The sequence below is a fragment of the Lepisosteus oculatus genome, chromosome 23 (genome assembly GCF_040954835.1).
Source record: "Lepisosteus oculatus isolate fLepOcu1 chromosome 23, fLepOcu1.hap2, whole genome shotgun sequence".
In the NCBI taxonomy this organism is placed as follows: domain Eukaryota; kingdom Metazoa; phylum Chordata; class Actinopteri; order Semionotiformes; family Lepisosteidae; genus Lepisosteus; species Lepisosteus oculatus.
In genome coordinates, this window is record NC_090718.1 from 4924726 (window position 1) to 4942535 (window position 17810).

The 17810-nt window shown below is 51.0% G+C and overlaps 1 protein-coding gene across 5 annotated transcripts; it reads right to left on the reverse strand.

Annotated features, from left to right (window-relative positions):
- Window positions 1–485: 485 nt before the first annotated feature.
- On the reverse strand, window positions 486–17429 carry LOC138224566 (uncharacterized). 5 transcript variants are annotated; one of them, XM_069182461.1, is made up of 23 exons: window positions 16961–17429; window positions 16288–16330; window positions 16148–16206; window positions 15524–15616; window positions 14943–15070; window positions 14378–14542; window positions 13580–13618; window positions 12757–12936; window positions 11841–11940; window positions 11069–11286; window positions 10717–10855; window positions 9649–9851; window positions 9123–9243; window positions 8058–8263; window positions 7841–7958; window positions 7333–7502; window positions 7170–7255; window positions 6374–6504; window positions 5206–5398; window positions 4375–4522; window positions 3920–4016; window positions 2819–2914; window positions 486–610 (listed from the first exon to the last, which is right to left on the reverse strand). In XM_069182461.1, exons 2-23 carry the CDS (start codon window positions 16305–16307, stop codon window positions 492–494), a joined length of 2829 nt encoding a protein of 942 aa, XP_069038562.1. In that variant the 5' UTR covers window positions 16308–16330; window positions 16961–17429; the 3' UTR covers window positions 486–491. The 5 variants fall into 5 exon arrangements, with proteins under 5 accessions (XP_069038562.1, XP_069038560.1, XP_069038561.1 ...); XM_069182459.1 differs by lacking the exon at window positions 16961–17429 and adding an exon at window positions 16525–16665; XM_069182460.1 differs by lacking the exon at window positions 16961–17429 and adding an exon at window positions 16466–16523.
- Window positions 17430–17810: the final 381 nt, after the last annotated feature.

A 17810-nucleotide genomic window follows, 5' to 3' on the forward strand; every position in this document is an offset into this window, starting at 1 on the left:
GCAGTCAGCAGTCTCCACCGGGCCCAGCATCGGCAGCATGAAGACCCACAGACAGGATCTTCCAGCTCCCAGCGGTCTGCAGTCTCCACCGGGCCCACCATGAAGACCCGGAGACTGGATGCTCCTGCTCACAGCATTCCACAGCCTCCACCGGGCAGCACAAAGACCCAGAGACGGGATCTTCCAGCTCCCAGCAGTCCACAGTCTCCAACAGGTCCAGCATGGGTATCATGAAGACCAGGAGACTGGATTCTCCTGCCCCATCAGTCTGCAGTCTCCACAAGGCTCAACTTGGGAGTTCTCAGTGAGAGAGAATTTTACTCTCCCACAAACTGCTGCCTTGGTCTAAACCTATAGGCAGGAAATCAGCAAGTGAAGCAGACCACCTGACTACAGGCAGACCTTGCTGCTGGGCAATGCACCGAGGAGAAAGACTCCACATGGTAGTGTAGTGAATTTCAAAACAGGCTAGGCAGAACTGTGGGTGACAATTACGTAGCTTTATTTGCGTTTTTTAATTTTAGAGTCCAGCACATATAGACCAGGAAGGCCAGTGAGAACAGGGCAGCAGCCATGGGCATCACAAGCCACCAGGGGGAGCTCCAGGGATCTGCAGGGAGAACAGACAACTGTCAGGACAGGCTGATTAGTCCAAGCATGTAAGAAGATGGAAAAAAAATAACCAAGCCCTGTATTGTTACCTGGAAACCAACAATAACGCAATTAATCTCCAACACTGACTACATGTGAACCCGATTCAGAATCCTCAAAAGGTACTGCCCACATCAACCCTGCGGACTTCAGAATCAACAGAACCTCTGAACAGGAAACTACAGAGAAACGCATTTACGCACATCTTTAGGAAAAGGTTTGTAAAGGGGCCAAGCCAGCTATGTTGCTGAAGCCAATCCTCGGGTTTCTTTGAAGAAATGGCTGCAAGAGATCCTCGGATCAGTTAGCTACTAATGCATTGGAGGTTTTTAGATGACCAAAATGGCCTCCGGTCATCTGCAACTTGTGAATTGTTTGTTCTTGAGTCTTTGCCACACCTCCTCCCTCTCCCGTGTGCGGCCGCAGGGTTTACAGTTGAGAGCCAGGAAGTAAAAAAAAAAAACACAATTGCCAACTCGAATAAGAATCCTTTAAAAAAGAAACAAAAAATAAGACTCTTAAATGAAGGTATAATTTGGTTTCCCGCAGCAACCTTCATCTACTTTCAAAAAGTTAAGGAAGCAAATACGTGATGCACTTGCTTGACAGTGCATTCAGAATTACGTCATGCAAGAGGCACAATTTTTAGACCCCAATACAGACTAATCTAATGAAAGGTATTAAAACACAACAAATGCTATGCTACATCTAGAACTGTTCTCATTTGTTGTATTTTTAATTCCTCTTGATATAAAAGTATTCATTAGATGGAGGGTGCGTGCTAGATCTGAACTGAAGCCAGGCTGGGAGCCCTCGAGCTACAAGGCCTCCTTTCCTGTCTGCTGGCAGTGATCCTGAGGGGCTGATGTAGTGTCTTTACCAGTGGCCTGCAGCAGCAATTTCACACTCCCCTGAAGCACAGACGTCTCCATTATTAATTATAGTCACAATGATTACGATGCAGAATGTCTGAAGACGTGCACATTCTGGGAAGAATAAGTGAAGAAGAAATATTTAAGAACAAGGAGCTATTGAGGCCAAATCCAAAAGATTCTATATGTTCGAGAAAGAAAGGCTCTTGTATCCTCATTGATCTCCCTGCGCAAATGCAAGTGTCCCATTAAACAAGGCAAAGAAAATCCATTTACACAAACTTTTTTACTTCGCAACCAAGAAAGTCACTGTGCCAAAGATTAATAACACAAAGCAGGCCACATCCTTCACTGCGGTCTTAGGAAGTTACAGATTTTGCCCCCCATGGGGAACAGATTTCTTTTTTTTTTACAATTCTATTTCTAAAAAGCACTGAAGGAGGTGGAGATTAAAGTCGAACGCTAAACTTCTGAAATTAGCTTCTTTAATGGAATTGGAGATGTCGAGTGTTTCACTGCCCCAGGGAAGCAATTTGACTGTAGTGCAGCGTTTTATAAAGAAATGGCTTCATAAACAGGGAAACATTAGAAATCCCCAGAAGGGATATCAAGCCATCTATAAAACTCGAGAGGAGCTTTCCTGAAGAAGGCACATGATCTACAAGCTTGTGTTCCTTCTCCAGAACTCCCACAGAATTATTGGGTCGAATTATTTCCTTTAAACGGAGACATTAAACACTCCTATCCACGCCTGCAGAAATGCTAGAGCTTTTGGGATTTTGAATCAGCCATCAACTTTAGAAGACCTTAGAAAAACATGTCCCAGTGATAAATTTTGTGGATTAAGTCAACAGCCGCAGCAGGGAAGGCAAGCCAAAATCCGCCGCAGTCTTTCTGGGAGTGACACACTTCTGGTTTGGAACTACTGTACGCTTTCCTCTTCCTCCTTTCTGAGCAAAACAAGTCTTTAGATCACCAACTCTTGCATAACCCGATGAGCAGAAGTACCATTATATTCACTGGCTGCATCCACCGAAATCTCATTGCCAGGAAATGTGCTGGGGAGCCTTATTTAGAGTTGCGCCATACCCAGAAATGGCCATCCACCAGTTCACCCATGTCACCTCCTGTAACAGATAGACTGGAGTTGAACTGGGTTGAACTGGGTGACACTTTCCCCATGCAGCCTGGAGGGTCTGGCAATTAGGATGGAGTACAGTCGACAGACTTTTTATCAGGAAAATTAGGGATCTTGAGCAATCCCAAGCCCCCCCTAGCTGAGAATAGTGCTTTACCTAGAACGCTGCTGGCCAGGGTGACCTGGGGGAGCAGCAGAATGGATCCCGATGACACCAGCGTTTCTCGTGTAGCCCCTGACCCGGAACTCCTCCCTGGAACACACAGTATGCCCAATCACATATCTACCTCTCCATCAGCAAGGGTACTCTGCCTTCCCAGCGATTTTAAAAGGCCAAATTATTCTCGAAAAACAAAAGACTTCAAACACTGATGTCCCACTCGTTCTTTCATACGAACGCATTCCATCTTCCCTTGAAAGAAAAGGGAAGGGCACAGAATCCAGTGGAGAACAGAAAAAAAAACCATGAGAACGAAAAAGACTTGAGAAGAAGGGGCTCAAAACCTGGTGCCGGAGAGCCTCAGTTTGACAGGCGTTTCTTTAACCATTGCAAGAGCACAGCCCTGTCAGGACCGCTCCCCCCCCCCATCCCTGAACTGGCTTCATCACTCTGCTCTCCTCCCCACTGAGAGCTGATGTGTGGGGAGAGGACTGGCACACTATGGCTGCCGTTGCATCATCCAGGTGGGGCTGCACACTGGTGGGGGTGGAGGGGATCCCCATGACCTGTAAAGAGCTTTGAGTGGAGTGTCCAGAAAAGCGCTATATAAGTGTAAGCAATTATTAATTATTTCCCAGAAATCTCTGGGGGAAACGAGCCTCTGCTTCCAGCTTTTTTTAAGCTGACCAATAGTCTTTGCGCAGCTGTTCAGGTGATGGAGAGCTTTCTGGGGAATGCAGTCCTGTCAGGGCTGTGCTCTCAAATTCATTAAAATTATCCCCTTACCAAAGGCTTGGGAAAACCTACCTGTGATCACGTCAACAGGTTGTTTGTTCAAATAAAATCAGGTCATCAGGCACAGAACTCAGAAAGACCTTCGGATTTTAACGTCTAGGCTTCCCTTGAAGGAATTATTCCTTAATTGATCAACAACTAAGAAGTGATATAATCTTTAAAAAAAAAAACAGGGGACTAGGGTGACCTTTCAGACTAACCGGATTCGAAGCTTGTTTACCCAGAAATCTCAAGAGATGCCGTTATGGAAAGAAGCGATCGAGGATCCTGCCACACGGACACAGCCCCTGCCGGATCGCTCACCTTTCCTCTGTTTGTGCGGGATGCAGTCCCCCCGGCAGGCGTCATCAGTCCTCAGTGCCGTGGTGTCGCAGATGATCACGGAGCAATGGAAACTGATCTGAAATTGAGCAGGAGAGCGGACAAGGACACCGAGTCAGGCCTGCAATGGCATATTCGGCCGCAGGCTGGGGTCGGGGGAGAAAGCCTCCCAATTCTCATTGCAGAGCGCTCTAAACGAACAAGTGAAAAGATTTATTAGCAGCTGGAAAATGTTCCCACGGAACCCCTCCTCAAGAGAGGGCGAGAAAATGCACATACTGTAGGACCGGTACCAGGATGATCCGGCACTCGAAACCCGCAGCACGCAGGATACCCTCCCTGCTCAAATACGAGAGGCGCCCGGGGGGGGTGTGCAGCCCCAGGGCCTCGGCCCCCTGCCTGTCCGGGCCCGTCTGGGCCCGTCCCGCGCCGCTCACCTGCTGCTTCAGCAGCTGCCTGGAGCTGGGCCCCACGAAGGCGAAGGTCTTCACCTCGAGGCGCTTGTGGTGCCTGGGGAAGCGCACCCTGCCGCTGCGCCGCACCCTGTGGAACACGGTCTGATACTCGTCCCCCTTCAGCTCGCAGCTGGAACGACACCACGGGCCCGGGTCACCACTGAGCACTGACGGAGGAAACCACGGCCTCTAGTGAAGAGTGCAGGTTACAGGCTGCATGTTGCATCTAGAGGATACATGATGCTCTAATGCATGCAAAATGCATAATGCTGTAATGGTGTAGAGCATCAGGAAGATGCAAAGAGAGTACAGGAGTTTACTGCCATACTTACATGTACATTGGAGTTCTTATTCGCATTGATCTGTCACCACATACACAGTACAACAGCACACAATGTGGACAGTACATTACATACAGGAACTATAGAACTGCCAGAAGAGTGTATCGAGTCTCAGGCATTGCAGTGAGCGGTTGATGATATGTAGTGCAGTAGGGTAGACGCCGTTCTTAACCTTTGTGGCCTATGCTTTAATGATTTGACTTCCTGGAACGCGGGGGGGAGGACAGGTTGTGGCCGGGAGGGTTGGGATCCTGAATGATGGATGGGGCTTTATTGCGGCAGCAGATGGCGACAATCTCCCCGATTGATGGAAAATCACATCCTATAACGCCCTGCTGCTGCCACATCCCTTTGTAGTGCGAAGCTTCAGGCTCGGCAATAGGTAACGTAAGCAGCTGCAGAGGTGCTTATAGCAAACTAGGGCCAAGTCCGCACTTACAGGCATCACCCAGCTTCTGCGCTAACAGGTTACCTGTCCTTGACCACGGGCCAGGTGAGAGGGGGCTTGGGCTCGAGCTGGGGATCAGGGCTCCCCCAGCAGTCCCGGAGGAAGAGCTCCAGCTCGGGGTCCTCGCTCTCCATCTGCACCTCCAGGAACAGGGGTTCCCGGAGCCTCCGCACCACTGGGAACTCTTCCGGCAGGAACGCCGAGGAGAAGGTGGCATCTGCAGAGATGGGGGGGGAGACAATAAAAAGTAGCACACGAGACTTCTTTTCGTGGATAAAAGGGGGGCAAAACGTTTCGTTTTTGTAGTGAAACAGAGGTTTATATTTTACTGGTACTTCTATCTGGGACAGGGCTGAGCAGAAAAGCCCAGCGGGTCCCAGCCCTGGTCAGTCCAACAAACGGGCAGCACCACCAGGGAGGGTCTGGGGCTCGTCGGGGCTCCTAGCTCATGCCGACCTCCGCGAGGGACACACGTCCCTGCCCCTCCCATCGGAGGGACCGGCGATTCCAGACTGGGTCGGCGTGTTAAAAATAATGTATTGGCAGGTCTAAAAGTTTAAAAAAAAAGGTTTTTAATAATTCCTGCTCAAAGCAGTGAAAGGGGAAGGGAAAACCTCAAGATCCGTGAAAAGCATTTGTACAGGTGGGCTAAGTTCACCTCTCTGTATCCTACCACCATGGCATGTTTCAACAGCTCACACTGGCTTCATGATCCGGCGGCGGACTGCGGCAGAACATCTCCGCAGGCGCCGGAGGTGGGGCGGAGATGACAGAGTGTGAAGTCAGTCATCGACACCTGAAGAATGTGCAGCTTAGGACTCCTGCGGCCAAATCACCCGCGGTCTGACCAATTGGCCACGACGCTTCCCCACGGACCCCGGCTCATCGGGACTGGATTCACGACCGCGACTAGGGAACAACCCTTTCGATGCGTTACAAAGTGCTGCCATTTTGGAGTGATCGTCAAGACAGAGGCGTGGAGTTAAAATAACAAAACTGCCTTCCTGATACAGCCCTCAAGTTGAGACCCGAGTGTGGCGGATCCTGTGAAACTGAGCACAGGTCTCCTCTGCGCTCAGATCACACTGCCAGCGATCGGATTGAGTGCCACCCTGTAGAAGCGCTTCAGCCGGCAGCGCCGCGTTTTTACCACGCTGTGGCGCAGCGGGCTTCTCCACGAGCCCTCCCTCACCTCTCATGATGTCCATGCGCAGGGTGAGGTTGCCGTGGCCGCGGGCCGGCTGGGCGGGGCCGGGGGGCGGGGCTGCTGATGGACCCACAGGCAGGGTGTTCTCCTCGCTGTAGCGGCACACCAGCGTGGATCTGCACAGGAAGCACAGCAGACTGCAGCTCCAAATCAAGACAACGGGACAATCTTCAGACCAACTAGACACCACATACCGATACTGACGAGCCTCCTGAAACAAAATCCTCCTTCTCATACCGATCTGTTATCCCTAGGACCAGGTCCAGCTAAGGACCATCAATCTTACACAGAAGTTTGACTCATTCCAGGTTTTTATGAGACAACCCACTCGGGTGTGAACAGGACCGCTGTCACAGGAAGGCAACATTATTTCAACTCCACACCTGTGTCTTGACATTTACCCCAAAATGATACACAGACTAGAATGTTAGGTAGCTGAAAGTGCTTTGTACTAGAAAGAAATGTCTTGCAGTAAAACCTGAAAGGGATCAAGCTTCTGTGAAATAGTTTTTCATTCCAATTACTACTGATCACGCCGAGCTTGGAGCTCGTCCGGGCAGCAACAATCTGTAAGGCCTGCAGTCTCCAGCACTGTTCTCAGCAGCACCGTTTAGCCTCTTCCCTCAGTGAAGATGCAGATCAGTGGAGGTCCGATTTCAACTCGGGCTTCGTTGCAAGAATGCTGGCATGTGGGGGGGTTTATTTTCAGGATTAAAACAGGACAGACAAGCTCTCAGCTTCAGGCTCGGTGCCAAGGAGAAAACTGCCGCCGGGTACTCACTGAAACTTGAGGTATTCGGGCGCATCTTTCGGCAGAGCGTTTTCGTTGGAGATCCTGTTCTCGTACTCCACATGAGTCCCGTGGACCTGGGGCACAAAGAGCGCAATGCAAAACCAAGACCAAGCGGCGCGAAGAGACTCCGAGCGCGGCCCGTGCCGCCCACCTTCCGGAGGGTACCGCAGGCGTAGACCGGGAAGCTGAAAGACACCTTCCCATCGGAGATCTCGGAGGGGCTGCAGCTGGGGTCGCGCAGGGTCAGCCGGTCCAGGCTGGCCAGGGGGGACGCCGCCAGCCGCAGGCCCGTAGCCTTTAACAGCCCGTCCGCGGTGCACTCTGCAGGGAGTCCAGAGCCAGACAGCAGACGGGGAAAATGAGGACCAACAGCGGGGCAGGAGAGGAGGGTGGGTGGTAAAAACAGCAGAGGGAGATACAGGAGACTCAAGAGGGGACAGAGGGAGAGTGCAAGCCAGAAATGAACAGAAAACGCAGTCTTGCCACCTTGTTTGCTTTGCCCCAACAATGAGTTGTTCCCCCCCCAACACACACACACACACACAACACCTCGAGGTACAAGAAGCCACAGCTAGGTCAGGGACAGCAGGTTGCATGCTAAAATCGAAGAGCTGCCTGGAGGAGAAGCTTCCGACTGCACCGGAGCCCAGCTGCCCTACCCAGCTCCCCGGCAGGGCGGAATGGGCAGGCCTGCCGCGCCGTCGCCATCACGCCTCCCTTCGCCCGGTCCCGAAACGAGACGGCCAGCAGCAGCAGGCGGCGATCCTGGCTCACGCCCTGGAGGCACGAGAGAGCGCAGGTGAGGGCCGGCCGGCCAGCCCGCCGCGCCAACGGCTCCCTTCCCAGCAGCCCCCGGCCCGCCGCCGCCCTGGTTACCTGGTGCAGCAGGTCGGGAGAGCGGACGTCGACGCAGAAGGTCAGGTGCGCCCTGTAGCTGGCGTAGGACTGCCCGCGCTCGGCCGCCCGCTTCGCCTGGAAGGGGGTGTCCCAGATGTAAAAGCTCCAGAAGAGGTCGGCGTTCCCTCGGGTCACGTTGAAGCACACGCTGCTGTTCCTGCAGAAGCCCTCCAACACGGGAAGCACTGCGAAACCACAGCGGGCTCAGCAACCACTCCTCCTCAGCCCCAGACAGTCCAACATGCGCCCCACCACCCCTGTTTCTGCTCAGGCCCAGCAAGAGGCACAGGAGTATTCACCAGCTAGGCTCCCCGGCACCTCACGCTCACGGGCGTATAAGCAACAACCTCCTAGCTTTCATCCCAATGAACGTAACCCATCTCGACTTGCCTCAGTCAACGCTTCCTCCTCATTCTTCTAAAAATGATTATCTATAGTGAGCGGCTACATCACCCTGCAGCTCAGCAGTGTGAGCCTGGCCAGTACCTGGTTGGGAGACTCCTGGGAAAGCTAAGGCTGCTGCTGGAAGAGGTGTTAGTGGGGCCAGTAGGGGGCGCTCACCCTGCAGTTTGTGTGGGTCCTGATGCCACAGTATAGTGATGGGAACACTACACTAAAAAAAGCGCCATCCTTCGGATGGGATGTAAAACCGAGGTCTTAACTCTCAGTGGTCATTAAAAATCCCAGGGTGTTTCTCCAAAAAAGTAGGGGTGCTACCCCAGTGTCCTGGCCAAATATCCCCCTGGCCTTTACCCGTCATGGCCTCCTAATAATCCCCATCTCTGAACTGGCTTCATCACTCTGCTCTCCTCCCCACTGAGAGCTGGTGTGTGGGGAGAGGACTGGAGCATCATCCAGGTGGGGCAGCACACTGGTGGGGGTGGAGGGGATCCCCACAACCTGTAAAGAGCTTTGACTGGAGTGTCCAGAAAAGAGCTATGTAAGGAACTATTATTAACAGGGTTCTTCACATTGCCGTGCTGTTCCAGAGCTCAGGTGAAATAAGATTGGCGCTAGATGAGGGAATCTGGAAGCTGGGCTCACCGATGTCCTCACGAAGGTGAGTGTAGGTCTCCTTCTCCTCTGCGATCACCTCTCGGAGATCGGGGGACTTGAACAGGAGTGCTGGACTCGTAGAATACAGGGAAGTGAAGCCTCCGGCATACTGCAAGGGAGAAAAACACTCTGCTGGCTCATCCAGAGCAAACTTCTCCAAATACGGAAGCACACAGAGAACCTTCCAAAGTTGCTTATTCAACAGGTGGCCCTTCATCGAGCAGTGTTGCTCTGGACCTTCTGCATTTTCAAAACTGAACAGAACACGGCATTTTATGGAGACGTTGCACAGTACATGAAAATAATTGAGTCATTAAAGTGAACGAAGGAATGGCATTCATACGTTTTTGAGGCCGACGAGGAGACATTTAGGCGATTCTGAAAATATTTGACCGGGAAACCAAATGAAATAGCACAACCTACACTACAAGGTACCTGGGCATTCTGGAACGCAACTCATTTCTATCCGCGTTTCCTTTGGAAAATGTCCAAAAGGAGACCGAACCGCACTCACTTTACGAGGAAGCAAGCGGCTTCCGAAGCGAACGGTGACAAAGACGAAGAGCAGGCGGTCTCTTCTGACCAGCCGGACGCCCACACCCCTGGGTAGGTCCTGGACGGACTGGAACAGGACACCGTCGAGAGAGATGCTGGTCAGAACGTAGTCTCCGGGGACCGGGCCGTAGGTGATGTTGAAGCCCTCCGTCCTAATCGTCACTGCAGAAAGCCGTCAACACAGAGGAGGAAGAGGAGATGGTACTCCTGATAAACTTGTTTTGGGGAAAAAGGACCTATGCTGTTCAACCTTGGAAGACAACATGCGGTTAATATCTTTAGCTGTTATTTTCCTCTTTTATTTTATTTTTTTTCAAGGTTGAGGTTGGTCCCTTGCCAGACTAACCCCGTTACAGTCAAAGAAGCTCCTGAAGCCAAAAAACGGTGGTGAGGGAAATAAGTCGGCATCTCGCGATGCCCTGATCCCAAAACAATCCCTTCAACACAAACTATCAGAAAAAGAGCACGCATCTTTTTGAGGGTCAAGATGTGGACAGCAGGATATAATCTGCTTCAGTACCATTTCTATTCCCTGCGCCGATTAAGAAACTCGACTCCTACGATAATCCCAACATTTCCTTCCCTGTGCACACAAAACCAATTTCTGCAGCTCTCGGGAGGCGAGAGATGATTAAAGCAATTCTTCTTGTGCTCCACTTATCCTGTCTGAAGCTCTTACAAATAAAAGGCGGTCGAGACTCGGACAGGAAAGGCTGCACGTTGCAAGAACAAGCTGCTAACCCTGGGCATGTTTTCCCCAAAGCCTTGTACTAACAGTTACAGCTGTGAAAAGCAAGCATTTGCCCATTTTCAGCCTTAAAGCTCCGAAGCTAGCTGCTTCTAAAGCCAACAGATGACGCACTGTGCCCCAAAGAATAAAGGCAGTACTCTTCTTGCGTCCAGAAATGAACAAGGTAGATCTGTCCCGTCTGAAGGGGATTCACAAAAATGCTCGGAGCAGCAGATCCGAGGCGGGATGGAGCACACACTGAACGTGCTGGTCTACCCGTCCTGCCATCGTACCTACCCGAGAACGCCGGCTGGGCGGGGGGACTGGGACACGTGTGCCCGGGGACGTGGATGACCACTTTGTTGTTGCGCTGGTCAGCTCCATCTCTCCACATGTGGACCAGGGACAGCTGGTGTCTGTTCATCACGCTGGGGCCCTGAAACCGGCAACAGCAACAACAGCTTTTTTTTACCCCCCCGAACAAAAAGAGGTTCAGGATAAATGGATTTATTTTGCTGCCAAGATTTAGTAACCAGTCTGGGAAAACCAGGACTGCGGTTCCCCTTTAAAGCCCAGCATACGAGAGTGTGCCAGGCGGCCCACGGGCCTTCTGTCGAGCGGACGGCTGTCTCTTCCTCCTTGCACTCACCCCTGGCACGAGGGGGTTGTCCCGCACAGCGAAGGAGGCCCGGATCTCCGAGTCCCCCAGCTGGAGGGCGTACCCCCGAGACGCCGCGTCCTGTGGGGAGAGGGACACCCCGTCCAGCTGCAGCAGGAGGCCCAGGTCCTCAGTCGGCGCCCCTCGGGCGGGCAGCCGCAGGTTGGCGGCGGACACGGACACGTTGCTGCCCTCGCAGCGCACCTGGACTGCAAGAAGACACGGCGGACTTTCAGGCTGGGACTTCCCGTCCTCAATCCCAGTCCCAACCCGCACCGGACTCGCACCCCCACTCCCCGGCCCCTTCGCGGTCCGAATTCACCGATCTGGGGAACCGACTGTTAATCACCGACCCCAGCCGGCTCTCCTCTCCCCTTTCTGTGCAGGACTCTGCCTTGAACCTCCTTTCCTTGCTCATCAGAGCGATACGTGGCTGAACAGAACAGATCTGGACCAGACAATAATACAAAAAAATTGCCCATTCTGCTGTGCAAACAAATCCTCTTCAGAACTGCCTGTTGATTAATGTTTTAGCTTGACTGTCTCTTCTAAAACAGAAGAGAAGCTCTGAATTGAACTAACCATTATTAATCACAGGATTTCCTGACGAGACAAGTTTTGTCTTTTGGAGCTTTTACACGCTGTTTTGTAATGTTTTTTTTAATGCTTTGATGTAAAAAAACATTAACGCCTTACCGCAGTACTCCAGTATTCAATGACTCAGTGACCGATGATTACAAACGAGACGTCGTGCTCGACCTACCGACGGGACACACGGCGCTCAGGTCGTAGCGCAGCCCGATGAGCAGCTCCTCATGCTTGGCCACCACCTTGAACCCCAAGGATTGGTAGCCCTGGTGATCCTGCAACACAGACGCATTTGGGCTGACCCCACCGAACCTCGGACGATACAGCTCATGCCTGCTCTGGAGGGAGCCCCCCCCCGCGCCAGTCCCAATCCAAATGCACTGGAGCTACCGGGTCAAAGGCCTTTCTTAAACCCTTCTGAACAAGATCAATTAAAGTAACTAACAGATCCTGGCTAAAACCCAGAGGGCCTTGGAACTCCTAAGAGGAGACAGTCCGAGACCTCCACTTCAGAAGAAAGAGCTGCGTGAAAAATTAAAATATAAAAGAGCTGGCAGAGGTGCATTTTTAAAATGCACAGTCAAACCAGCGAAGCCGCTTTTAAGTACGGAATCTGTACAGTTTCTAATGCACTGAGTGATGGTGCTGAGAAGCATGAGAGAATGCACAATTAAGACAGCAAGGTGCAGGCTGGGTTTTATTAAGGCTGGGGAGGGGGGGGCGCTGTGTAGGTTTTCCAGGAGCCCATTGAAATCAGTTTGATTGCGTCCGCAGGAGCTGAAGTGAACACAATGGTGGAGAAGAGTCCACAACCAGGCTTTCAACGGTCAACACCGACTTCCAGGAGCACCCTGGACACACAGCTGCATTCCTGCATTAGCTGGGACTCCCCACGGCCTCCTTTCTAGTTTTACATACCAGGTAAGAGTACACCAGAAAAACAATCGTCACTTTACTTTTCGTTACGTGCATTGTAAAGAGTCTACATGGTGATCTTTCCCCGAGACCTGACAGTGTCCATTACAAGTACAAGGGGCACGTTTGTGGAGTTTGAGAGAAACGCACGCACGCACGCCCGCCCGCCCCCTCACCTCTCGGATGATCAGGGGGCTGCTCTGAGGGACGCGGAAGGCGATCCAGCCGTCGAAGTGCTCAACGTTCAGCCCGATGCCCTGATTCCAGATCCAGGCCTGGTCCCGGGTCACGATGCTGCCATCCGGGTACTGCACCGTGAAGTACCAGGGGCTCTCCTGGCTCCGGGCCTGCTTGTCCTACCCCCCCCAGACACAGACAACACAATGAGGACCCACTCCTGGTGGGCAGGCCGCCTTCATCTCAGGCTCTGAGCCACAGGGGTCCACCTGAGCGAAGGGTCCCACTGAACAAACTTCTCTACGAACTGCACCAAGAGCTGGCCTGGAGTCTTCACGGGGAACGGTGAATACAGAACGCCCAAGACAAACAGAGAATTTCAACACTGGATCAGGGCAATGCAGAGAACACACATTCTTCTTAGAATCTGCCAGTTCTGCCATCTGCAGATTCAGAGACATGGGTTACATCCTGAACCCGTGCTGAAAAGCGTCACTAATTGGTGCTGGCAGAACACCAGTCTTGAACAGGCCCTGCAGTGCAGCCACACTGCGCCACCTCGTTACAAACCTGCCATCACCAGCATGGACTCCCACCTACAGGAGGTTAAAGTAACAGGATGAGCCGCATCATAACATTAGACCACCTTTTTTACTGCTGTGGCTGGGTCCCTAGAGTCACCGAAGGGCCACAGAAACCTAGAAGCTAGCACTGCTGTTAATATCTCCCGCAAACTCTTTAAGACCATGTTTCTTCACCCTGTCTTGTGAAGAATACAATTTCAAAGGTGGGGGATTTGTGTAAAATGCTCCTGTGCCTTACCATTGAATGGTGAAAGGGAACATCGATGTTGAGGGACACCTGTCCAGTAAAAAAAATACACAGTATTAGTCACAACCAACCGAAAAAACATTTTACACCGCATGTTCATTCGCCTATACTGCCATCTTCTGGTACCCTTAACTCCTGTCAAGTCTCCAGTGGTTTATCGCTATGCTGGCAGCAAGGAAATAAGGTTTACATTTAATAAGTCATACTTTAAGTTGGAAACATTTTATTGAAAATCTACTAATTCAGTTATTACATTTTTCTTCTTTCTAGGATTCTTTTAGGACTGGAGGGCCGTGCAATTTTGTCCCTATATGCCATAACACGATTAATGTCATTTATTTCCTTTTGTATTAGCGGACGATGATTCGATTTTATTTTGAATGATGGGTGTGCTGTAAACCGACTACTTATTATGAGTTACTGTTAAAAGCATAATCACCAAAATTTTAACAAGTGAGAAATGTCTTTTCCAGTAGACCACACAAACGGGCATTAAGTAAACCTCTTTACACGGCACAGAAAAATACAATTTCAAAGCGCCTTTCAAGAAACTCAAACGTTAAATTAGTGAAACACAGAACGGTAACTGCTAGAGATGGCTACAGGCCGCGGACTCGTGGACACCCCGAAGCAGATTTAGACAATCAGCCGACACCCCAGGAAGGAGAACGCTGCAGGAGTCCAGAGCTGATGAAATAAGTATCTCATGGCGGCAGACTTATCACAGCGCGTACAGGCAGAGCCGCCCGAGAAGGAACAGGGGGCGCGAGAGAAAAGAGGGGGGGTTACCTCGATATAGTCCTCCTCGCACAGCACCCTCCTGCGGGCGCGGCCGGGCCTGCGGGGGCAGGAGAAGGAGAAGGACTCGGTGGCGCCGGGGCCGGAGCCGTCGCGGGGCGCGTAGCTCACCCCCACCGTGAACACCAGGCGGGCCTCCTGCTGCTGCCGCTGCTGCTGCAGGAGACACAGCACAGACACGGCCATGACCGCACCGGCCGGGCCCCCAGGAAGGTGCGGCACAAACTTCAGGTTTTGTGAATTGGTTTAATAATCATCCGTACGCTTACAGAGCTCTTTTCTGGACACTCCACTCAAAGCTCTTTACAGGGCCTGACTCTTAGGGCTTGAGGACCCACACAGACTGCAGGGTGAGCGCCCCCTACTGGTCCCACTAACACCTCTTCCTGCAGCAGCCTCAGCTTTCCCAGGAGTCTCCCCATCCAGGTACTGGCCAGGCTCACACCTGCTGAGCTCCAGTGGGGGCTGCCAGCTGGGAGCTGCAGGGCGATACAGCTGCTGTGCCACTTCCACTCCTGCCAGTTGCTGGAGCCCTTCTGAACCCCATCCGGCCTACCTTCAAATACACGTGACAGGCCATGAGCGACGCAGACACTTCCAGGCCTCCTCTGGAGTTCCTCCGCTGCTTGTAACCACATTTGGCGTCCAGAGAAGAGCCCAGCGAATGGGCAACACCGTTTTTGTCTGCAAGAAGAAGACACACACACACACTAGAACACACCATAAATTAAAAAAGAACACGTTTCTGAATAGACAAGAGCAACATTATATTCTTTACGCCCAAAACTAGACACTGTTTAACCAGCAAAGACACACGACAGGCATGGAAAGGGCTTGTCAGCCAAAACACACAATCCTTTTGAATTCTGGCCACGGTCGGCTTTATTATTATACTTGACAGAGCAGGAAAATAAAACGCAACCGTTTTAGCAATACGAAGCTGAGGGCACACAGACGAATCGTACTGCAGTGAAAGCTGGCTCTTCCCCTTGGGCAGATCCACTCAAAACAAGGTGACATGCGTGAGATACCCACCAGGTGGTGGTGTCTGACAAAATGAGCCCACAGCTTCATAGAAAAAGCTACCAGGAGCAGGGCCATTTCCCACACCGCGCAAGTCTTCCCTGGGATACCCACCTTTGGCTGACAGCGTGATGTTGTGAGCCTCAAGAAACTCGGGGGCAATTTTGATTTTAAGCGTGTCAGTCAAGCACTGCCCTTGGATACGGTCTACAAAAAGCAGCACAAACATTACAGCGTCATCACAGCAGTCAGCTAGTAGACAATACAGCCCTGGACAAAGTTTACATAGAAACTTTTGAACCTTTCTGGGGGGGGAGCAGGCATGTTAGGAGACTCTTAACCAAAGGTGAAGCTCGTTTATAATGAACAGGAAACAGGTATTGCTACTGAAATGGTTCACACGAAATGGAAAATTTGGAGGTTTCAAACAGGGCTGGAAACTAGACGTGTGTTTTAACCGCGGAAACAAAATGCTCTCCCTCGTCGAGAACTTCGGACTCCAAAAAGACACAGCAAAAGACTAGACAAACCATATCGTGGTCATGCTGAGGAAAACGCACTTCCGCTTAACCGTGAACAATTCCTGTTCACAATGGGGGCACAAATTATGGTGACTGTAAAAAACAAAACAACACCACACCACACCACAGGAAACGGATGTTGCTATGAATCAAACAAGATTACCTGAGATACTGTATTTTAACTGTGCCTAAAAGGTTTTTAAAGAGGATATCCCACCTGCAAGGCGAAGAGTCGTACCCGCATGGAGGGTCAAACAGCTCGCTAGGAAAGCAAACCTGCAAGAAAGTTAGGGCGTCGTTGAAGTTGCAAAGACATGCTGCACATCTCATCTCCTTGAACCAAACCGCGTTTGTTACCTGAGGAAAAGGTATTCCATGTCAAATGTTAGAACGCTGAACACTGCAAAACACAAGTTTGGGACAGAATTAGCCGTGGTCTCGCAGGTCAACTTAAAGCAATCTGCTCCAGCTCAGCTGACTCCGATCGACTGGGGTTGGCTGGGCAGAGCCGAGGAACTTTTGTTTTTTCACTGACCTAGATGACATCAACCCAACGACCATGCTAAGAAAAACGTCATAGCGCCGTAACGTTACCTGGTATATGTTAACTTAACCACGGGGGTCTTTTATTTGGGATATTCAAACGAGCTTTTACGTAAATTGGCACTTAGAAGCGTTCGCGCCTGATTATGCACCTTGGCCTCGTCAAGGAACTGCGCATGCTCCGGATCCTGCCCTTTTCACCGGTCTTACATCTTATTATTATTATTATTATTATTATTATTATTATTATTATTATTATTATTGTTGTTGTTGTTAATTCTGAAGAAAATAGGCAGAAACCCAATACAATTTAAAATAAAAAAGGTTTTTTTGAGTTTGACGCGGGTAGGCTCGAGGGCAGCTCGCGCGGTTTACCGAAGGGCCGGAGTAAGTGAGCGGTTTATTTTATATTGTCCCGGAAAAGCGTAAAATATGTTAAGAACCTCGTATTTCAATTAAGTTTAAAATTAATTCTTCATTTACTTACCTCGGGCTGTCGAGGCATTCAAAGTGCTCCTGTTACCTGTTACGATTTCTGCGGAGTTGATTCCGGTCTGAATCTTCCGAGGTAAAGGGATACCGGCCCGCCTCCAGAAAATTGACAATTTGTTCTCCCCCAAAACGCACCTCCCAAATTACTCAGAGCCACAAAATTAGCCGACACTCAGCAAATTGAAACTAGCATCTGGTTTAAACTGCTTCCCAGTTCACTTCAACCGGTAAACTAATGGTGTGAACTGGTGCGTCTGAGCCAGTGTGAACCGATTGAACTGTTCACCCTTTCACTTCCACTTCCAACTTTTTCGAGTTATTGTTGGATTCAAGGGAGGCCCAGTGGCCTTACTTCACTGCTGCAGGGCCCTGGGTTCGATCCAGACTGGACACCGTCTCTGTGGAGTTTGCGTGTTAGTTGCTCCACGTTCTCTGCAGGTGCTGCAGTTTCCTCCTCCCATAATCCCAAAACCAGTCGTGCGGGTTAGCTGGTGTCTCTTAGATGCCGCACTCCAGCTTCCATCACCCTACAAAAATAAAGCTTTTGATGGAAATTAGTAGATAAGTAGAGAATTAAAAAAAAACAGTGTTCAGACCCATGAAGCTCAAGTTTCACTGAAGTCAAAGTGAACCCTCTTTCAACAGCCTGTGCCTCTTCTCAGCTCACTATAGGTACCCCTGTTGGGGCGGAGAGGTGGCTCTGTGGCTCAGGATCTGCGCCTGTGACTGGAAGGTTGTCGATTCAAATCCTGCGGCGGGCAGAGGAATCCTACTCCATTGGGCCCCTGAGCAAGGCCCTGAACCCCAACTGCTCCAGGGGCGCCGTACAATGGCAGACCCTGCGC

Excerpts from the sequence above, each read along its gene's own strand:
- LOC138224566 (XM_069182461.1), bottom strand. The coding sequence starts at position 16,307 with ATGGAATACCTTTTCCTCAG. Across the intron at positions 9,852-10,716 it reads CGCCCAGCCGGCGTTCTCGG|TGACGATTAGGACGGAGGGC; the intron begins GTAGGTACGATG and ends GGCTTTCTGCAG. Across the intron at positions 6,505-7,169 it reads CCCGAATACCTCAAGTTTCA|ATCCACGCTGGTGTGCCGCT; the intron begins GTGAGTACCCGG and ends CTTCCTGTGCAG.